This window comes from Balaenoptera borealis (genome assembly GCF_965194805.1).
Source record: "Balaenoptera borealis genome assembly, chromosome: X".
Classification (NCBI taxonomy): domain Eukaryota; kingdom Metazoa; phylum Chordata; class Mammalia; order Artiodactyla; family Balaenopteridae; genus Balaenoptera; species Balaenoptera borealis.
The window spans coordinates 127073147-127081323 of NC_138881.1; the positions used below are offsets into that span (position 1 = coordinate 127073147).

General features: G+C 56.9%; 1 protein-coding gene across 5 annotated transcripts in view; it reads right to left on the reverse strand.

Annotated features, from left to right (window-relative positions):
- Positions 1-6444, reverse strand: part of LOC309620088 (heparan-sulfate 6-O-sulfotransferase 2) — a gene marked incomplete at its 3' end in the record, with an annotated part of 130586 nt that extends 124142 nt beyond the window's left edge. For 4 of the 5 annotated variants that reach the window (XR_014239412.1, XM_082376163.1, XM_082376164.1 and 1 more), the window contains exons 1-2: positions 5494-6444; positions 4079-4597 (exon numbers count right to left, since the gene is read on the reverse strand). Coding sequence is in view for 4 of the 5 variants with exons in the window: in XM_082376163.1 (XP_082232289.1) it covers positions 4079-4597; positions 5494-5921 (947 nt within the window). Of the gene's footprint in view, positions 1-4074; positions 4598-5493 lie in introns of those variants that run through there. The other variant, XM_082376166.1, reaches the window with a different exon arrangement.
- Positions 6445-8177: the final 1733 nt, after the last annotated feature.

The following is an 8177-nucleotide window of genomic DNA, read 5'->3' on the forward strand; positions in this document are numbered from 1 at the left end:
GATGCACTAGAGCTGGCTACAAACGGAGGGAATTTGGCCTGAGAAAAGCCTGCAGAATTCGGGAGTTTGAAGAGCTGGTGAGCAACCATGTTTTGACACATTTTCAAAAACAGTGTTGGTAATTCTAGATTGAGCAGGACCTTTCTCTGGCCCCTAAACAATAGATGCATGAAATGCAATTTCTAGGTTTTCTGAAAAGAAATACGATTCTTAATAAACAATTTGTGCCTTCTGCCAGCCAAGCACTCTCTCTCTTTGTCCTCTCCAGGCAACATGATGGCAGCCGTTTCCACTCAGCAGTTATATATCACTCGAGCACTTCACCATCCGCCGACGCAGGGAAGCATCTCGAATGTAGCAGTGGGAGCAGGATTCAGGTCTTGGCTTGCAGCCACGGTGGCCTCTCATGCCCCCCCCCCCACCAATGTGGATGGATGGCTGTGAGTCAAAAGGTGGCCCTTGTCACCGCTGAGGCCTCTTCCTGACGCTTAGTCACCAGGCCCCCAGCGTCCTCCTATCCTTCTCAGCTTTGTAGTGATTTCTGACTAGGCAATGAGAGGCCCCTTTGCCACCCAGCCACGAGACCTTCTCCTGGTGAGCATAAAACCTCAGGGAGGTAGAAATCTGTTTTTCTCCCAATGGCTGCGGCAACCCTGGTCCAATCACTCGTGCAAACACATGTGTAAAAATGCCTGGAAACGGTGATGATGTAGGTGATAACAATACCAGTGAACATTCACTGAGTGTTCATTTCGTGGTAATGACTCCCATGAAACACCTCACTGTGCTTTCACAAAATAAATAAATTTTAAAACACCTTGTTCATGGAGTCACGGTCAACAGAGCAAGGGCTGTGGAAGCAGCCAGAGCTGGAGTAAGGTCCCTGCTGTGTCACTAAAGAGCCCAATGACCTTGAGAAAGTCCTTCAATCCCCTTGGGCTTCTGTCTCATGGGACAAATGGGGAGACTTTTGCCCATTCTGCCTTCCTCCTATACATAGTGCAAGTTTACAGAGAAATACCAGAGATAAGGGATGGAAAAGCTCATCAAAAACTGGAATGCACTCTCCACAAGACAAGGCTGGGACAGACTCTGGTCCAAGGTCATACAGCTGGTTCATGGCTGGCCTGGAACGAAGGCCCAGGTGTCAGGACTCCCAGGCCAAACAGACTGAGCTGCTGTTCCGCTCAGCTCAGTGGCGCACAGAACCACCAGCAGCTGGCATGGAAGCCTGCTCCACACACGAACTCCCCATGGCTGACTTTCGCATCTCCCAAGACCAGCTCCTCGGCCTCACGCGTCACCACCAGTGCAGCTGCCTCTGTCTAAATTTTCAACACACACACACACACTCTCTCTCTCTCTCACTGTCACACACTTGTGCATACCTTCTCTCACACAGATTATCAGAATTCACAGAACTGCTCCTGTAAGCAGGGATTTGTCAACATCCTGGGAAATTCTGGAACCCTCCGGCTATGACTACTCTTCAGGATGAAGATTTCTGGAGGTGGGTAGGAATTAAGGAAATAAAAGAAACGCCCTTGGGATAGCCATGTGTTTCTCTAGCAAATTTTATTTCATTTCGGTGAATACTGTAAGACCCAGTAATTCTGACTCTTTTAAAAAGTGGTTTTTCTTCTGGGCTTCCCTGGTGGCGCAGTGGTTAAGAATCCACCTGCCAATGCAGGGGACACGGGTTCGAGCCCTGGTCCGGGAAGATCCCACGTGCCACGGAGCAACTAAGCCCGTGCACCACAGCTACTTAGCCTGCGCTCTAAAGCCCGTGAGCCACCACTACTGAGCCCACGTGCTGCAACTACTAAGCCCGCGTGCCACAACTACTGAGTCCACATGCCACAACTACTGAGCCCGTGCACCTAGAGCCCGTGCTCCGCAACAAGAGAAGCCACCGCAATGAGAAGCCCGCGCACCGCAACAAAGACCCAACACAGCCAAAAATAAATAAATAAAATAAATAATTTTTTTAAAGAAGTGATTCTTCTTTTACTAGACTAGATGGCACTGTGGTATTACCCTTTTGATGATCAAGAAAATCTTATTTCATTTCAAATAATTTTGCTTCCATTGGGGGCCGTCCAAGAGGCTGAACCCTCCCCTTGAGGGGTCCTGGTTATCTTATGGTAAATTTCTGAAGTAATCTGCCAAAAGACCAGGTACACAATCAAGACCACAATAATAATGTGTGTCTACAGATCCTGTCACACCCTGACCTACATGTCCAAAAGGATTTTAAAAGGCACATGTGCCCTGAGGAATTACAAACAGGGCCGGGGAGTCCATAGTGGCCAAGACTTCATTTTTACTCCTGTGCCACAGCCATGGCTGTGGAGTTCAATTTTTGCCCTCAAGAGCTTTTTACATCACCACCCCTCACAAAACCTACAGGCTCTATCAGCAAGAGGGATTACTTCCAATATTGCCAAACTGTTTACGAACGTCTTAAACACCAGAGTCTTGTGGTGACAATGGCTTACACAATTCTCACAACAGACTGAGGCAGCAACCTTCCTAGGGTCAAGGTTCTCTTAGGTTGGGGAAAAAAAAAAAAACGGTTAGTGCTGGAAGGGAAATGAAAGTTCAACAGATTCTCCCAGAATTCCAGCATTCAAAAAGGACACTGTAAACTGAGGGAAGGGAAAGTGAGTAGGGGGTGAGGTTTCCTCTAAATCTCAGTGGTGACCAGGAAGTCGGAGGGCTCCATTCGTCTGGAGCTGGGCAGAAGAAACTGCCCGGCTCTGGCATTCCAAGAGGCATCAACAAAATATGGCCGTAGCCCTCACCATGAGGGGTTGGGGAGGCAGAGGAGGGAGTGGGGAGCCTGCCCAGGGAAGCAGCCTCCGGGACCCTTGTGGTCACCTCGCTGGGGAGACAGAGAGCATGGCCATGTCAACGAGACTCACCTTGTCCATTCCCCGGACTGCCTGCCGCAGCCCACATCTGTTTTAGGGAGAGTCGCAGAATGGGAGCCCTGACTGGGGCAACTGCACCCCAAAGAGTCCTTCCTACTACCCCCTTTATGGCACTCCATGACCTCCAGCAACTGGGCATTGCAGCTGGCTGGAGGAAAATGCCCTAGCTTCAAAAGCAAGTGGCTTTTCATAATACAGTTCTTTCCGATTCAGCCCTGGGTTCCCATCAAGTTGGCTGGCGGCGCCCTGCTCTGGGGCTCAGAGTTTGTAAATCAGGAGAGGTTTCTCAAGACTGAGCCCCACATGGGATCCGGGGCAGCGTTCCACCTGCCCTTCGACCCGCGGGGTGCCCCTCGCACTCGTAAAGCGCCGCTGATGCCCGGCGTGCAGCCAGTAGTGCGGGGCGCAAGCTGGGTACCACGAGCTCTCTCTGGGTGTCCGCAAACAGCCGCAGAGGGACATTCATTCGCCCAGGGAGAGCAGAGCCAGTGGAGAGAAAGGAGGAGGGAGGCGACAAAAGTCAGGAAAGAAGAGAAAGAACAAAAAGGGTTAAAGAAAGAACGAGAAACAAAGTGAAAGAGGAAAACGGAGGGAAAAGAAAGAGCGAGCGGCCAGGAGCTGGCAAGATCCCATGCACGAGAAAGAGAAAAAGGCAAATAGAGGAAGCGAGGGGAAAGGCAGGGGGAGGGGAAATGCGGGAGCGGGAAAGAAGAGAGAGCGAAAGGAGGCTTGGGAACCTGGGTGCGGAGAAAAGAAGCGAAAGGCTGGAGGGGCTCAGGGACGCGGCACTCAGAGCGTAGTTCTTTCGGGCCCTCCAGTGCGGAGTCTGCGTGCTGTACCCTGTCCCGGCGGCGGCCGGGGGGCGCTCGTCCCGGGCCTCCTGGCCGCTTCCCCCGCGCGCACTCCCAGCCGCCAAGCAGGCCAACCCGCGGGCAGACAGAGGAGCCGTCCCAGGTCGGAACGGACGAGCTTCCTGCAGCCGCCACAGCGCCACGAGCGCGCGCGCCGGGGCGCCACCGCAGGGGCGCCGAGGTGCTCCCTGGGTCGCCGGCAGCGGCTGGCCGCGCCTCCCGGCCCTCCGCCCGCCCCGGCCCGGGTCCGCTCCCGCGCCCCAGGGCCCCGCTCCGCCGCGGGCGCGCACTCACCTGGACGGTCTCAGCCTGGCGTCGCGCTTGCCGTCCACCACGGCGGGCACGCAGCTGGTGAGCTCGGTCCAGTCGGCATGCAGTCCGCAGCTCCAACCCGTGGAGAACCTGGAGAAGAGCCAGGTCTCCCGCTTACCCGGCCGGTGGCAAGTGCATTTCTTCTGACCCACGCGGCATTCGCACGGTTGCTCCAGCTGGATATTGCGCACCAGGTGGCGACCGAAAGTGGTGCCTCCAGTCTTCTGGATGTGCAGGAACACGATCAGGTCATCGCCCTTGATGTCGAAGTCTACCTTGCGCAGGAGGTCGCCGCGGCTGAAATTGTAACGGGGCACGAACCTGGCGGAGCTCTCATCCTCCGAGCGGTACGGGTCCGGCATCGGGGAGCTGAACGCCTGCAGGCGGAGGAGTTGGCATTCTGTGCCGGGGCACACGTATTGGAGGACGATCACGGCAAATAGGAAGAGCATCACCAAAGCCAGCAGCAGCTTGTTGGATTTCTCATCCATGTTCCCGACGCTGGGGGAAACCCAAGCTCCTTACGTCAATCCCGCAGCTCAGCCCGCGCTCGCCGTGCGCCCGTACCGCCCCCCTCCCCCTGGCGCCGCCGTTGCGCCCCTTTCCCCCTCCCCTCGGCACCGAGTACTCGGCGGCGGCGGCGGCGGCGGCGGCGGCGGCGGCGGCGGCGGCGGCGGCGGCGGCGGCGGCGGCGGCGCCCTTCCCCGCTTCCTTCCTTCCCGGCAGGCTCAGCGCTGCGGCTTCTGCCGCACACACCCCCCTCCCCCCGACTCCTTCCCGCTGGCCGCCTGCCCTCTCCCAGCGCCAGAGCTCTCCGGAGCCGCTTCGCGGGGTTTCGTACCCGTGGGACCCCGCCTGACCCGGTTGCCCCACTCCTCGACTCATACCACGGGCCCGAGCCCCCGCGCGTCTTGTTCCACTCTCGGTGGCTCCGTGACTCCCATCCCCATCCTGCTTCGCCCGCCGGACTCTCCCGGGCGCTTCTGCCCCCCAGTCCCCTTGGCGCGCACGCCGCCGCCTCCTCGCCTGCCCGACTCTCGGGCTCCTTCCCCGTGCGCCCCGAAGCCCTGCTCTTGCCCGCATCGGGTTGCCCACCTTGGGGGACGCCTCAAGGGAGCTCGGAGCCAGGCGTTCGGAGTTACCCTGGGGGAAGGGGGTCCGCCGGCAGCCCGACTTGCTAGCGGAGACGCTGCGCTACGGGTGCCCGCGGAAGCGCGGGGAGGGAGCCGCAGCGTAGCCAAACGCGCGCCGCGCCCCTCCGGAGCCCCGGAGCCCGGCCGCCGCGGGCCAGCCGGAACTTTGCGCCTTTTTCTCCCCTCGAGGCTGCCTTCCCTTCCCGCACGGCTCTCGCGCGCCCTGGCCCGGGAGCGCGAGTCCCGCTTTCGCCTAAAACGTACCTGGCCAAGGGACCGAAAATCTTGGAGAAGATCGCGCCGAGCACGTGCTTCAGCGAGTGGCCCAGGGCGGCCAGGCCCCGGGTGAGCAGGGCCCGGCAGAGGGAGCCCAGGTCCCAGCGTCTCCTGAGGTCGTGCATCCGCCTGCGGCGGCCTCGGGCCAGCAGCGCGAAGAGAGGGGCGCGCGCGGCTCCCGCCAGAGAGGAAGAAGCCTTTAGGGGCTCGTCCAGGAGCGGCTGGGAGTTGAATCCGCGAGACACACCCCTAGGAGGGCCCGCGCGGATTGAGGCGGCGACTGATCCGGGCCGGCTTGCTGCCAATTCGGCCTCTACTCTGGAATGCCGGCGGGGACAGGTGGTGCGGGCGGGCGCTTCTCGCTCCGGTTGCAACGGCGGCCCGAGCGCCCGGGCTGCACACGCAGGCAGTGCCATTACCCCCTTCAGGCAACTCAGGGTACTTAGGATCTAGAGCGAGCTTGAATTTATGTAATAATGCCTCACGCCTAAGAGCTCAAACCACTTAACAAGCAGAGGACCTGGGTTTTCTCCTGTCTTGGGGGACGGAGGTCACTCCAGTGAGCACATCAGTACACTTTGGCCTGTAATTTCAACCTCCCCTAAAATAGCAAAGGCGCAAATTGGACCTTTTCCCTCTCTCCTTGCCAATTTCCATTCTCCAACGGAAACGGGGGCATTTTCTGAAAAGGTAAGTCAGCATGAAGGAAAAGCATGACCAAAAAACGTTTCAGAATGGGAATTTGAGCTTTTTTAGAGCAGGGACTGGCCCTTACTCCCCTCTTCTTGCTCAATCCTCAGCATCAAGCCCCGTGCCTACAGGAAGGCTTCACTCATATAAGGTGTATTAAAAGGAACGTACATGACTAAATACTACATCAGAGGGGGGCCATCTAATCCAAGGTGATGTGACAAATGAGGAAACTGAGGCCCAGAGAGGGAAAGGGACGTGCCCAAGGTCACATAGCAGAACCTCAGCGTTTGAACCCAGGAAGCCATCCATTTCCTAACAGTACCTTTTCTAATAAATAGGTGCAGACCATCCTCAAGCCAAGCGTCCAAAAGGCTCTTTTCAGATGCAGGACCAGCAATGTAAGGATTAGCAAGAGAAGAAGGAATATCCCTTTAGGACAAGGTCCCCAGGACTCAGAACGCAAGACCGTCCCCATCCGATTGTTCGGGTGGAGCTTGCTGCATACCGGGAACTGGTATTTCCGTGAATGAGTGCCCACCGCTGTCTAGTCCCACCGCTGCAGAAGGAGCACGGGGTGGCAGCAGTGTCTCAGAGCAGCGCTGTCTGGGAGGTGGGGGCCGGTGAGATGAGTCCCTCCAGAGACAGGCTCTCCCACGATCTCCCTCAGAACATTTGGGCCCCTCACTGAACCCTGCTCCATCCCTCTTCTATTCTCTCTGCGTAGTGAAGCAGCAAGCGCTGGTCTGGGGATCCTGAGTTTCTGTCATTTCCTTGCTGGGCAGCCCTGGGATAATGACCTGCCCCTCCTGAGCCTCAGGTTCCTCTTCTGTAAAATAGGACTAATTCCTCCTTTTTGACCATCTGGGTCACTGTGAGGATGGCCTTTGGGCAAGTCCAAATATGAGGCAGTGTTTACCTGCTGCTCTAAGCTCGGAGGTGCTGACCGAGTCACGGGCCAGTGAAGGCAGGGGCTCTTCTCAGGCGATTTCACAGCTGTGCCCCCTGCCCTTACCTCCCCCCCACCCCAGATGTCCCCAGTCCTGGCTGAACTTCCATGTGGCCCCCAACCTACCGGGGACAGTGAGAGACCCTTTGTCTGGCTGCAGGCATGAGGGATTCTTGAGAATCCTGCATTTCAGGCATTTTACCTGTCCGGTGGCGCATCCTGGGGGGAATGCTCTGATGAACTTATACTAAGGAGCCAGATGCCGCAACTTACAAGGTAGACCTCCTGGCTTCCCCGAGAGCTGCCCTGATGCCCCCAGGCTTGTAGGACGTGTCTGCGAGGGCAGGTGACAGGGGAGCCACGAGGGTCCCTCAGGAGCTCAGCCTGCCGGCCGTCCCTCCCTTCTCCCCGGCCACCCATTCAACCTCTTTGTTCTCTCCAGTATGTGGCTCTCCTCATGGTGCCATCTGAGGACCACCGCCACCACCCCCAACCATTACACCATCATGATGACATTCAGTGGATCCCCAGAGAAACACTGCTGGAACAGTGGGTCACACGTTCATGCCCCCAGCAACTAACTCCGGAGTTTCTGCTCTAAGAGAGATGGGTGGGACTGGAACATGGGAAAGTGCCTTGGGTGGGGGTGGGAGAGTGGTAACCAGTACAGAGAACAATCAGGACTTACTCATTTAGGTCACGAAGAGGAACACATTCACATACAGTCCGACTCCCAGAGCAAGGGGCAGTAAGGTTGGTGGTTTTGCTCTGTGCAAAGAAGGAACAGGAAGGGGCTGTAAAGTCTGGTTTCTGAGATCAGATATGTCACTAACAATCTAGTGTGAATACATACACCAGCTCACCGGAGGATATTTGCATTTACAAGCCTTTCCTCCACCCTCGTGCTATAAGAAAAAGAAAGAAGTGAATCTCTCATGGTGGATTTCATATATCAGAGTTCCTAAAAGTGGGAAGAAACTTTGGGGGGCAGTAGGGGAGCCCACAAGTCTCAGAGGACCCTTCCTGGGGTGAG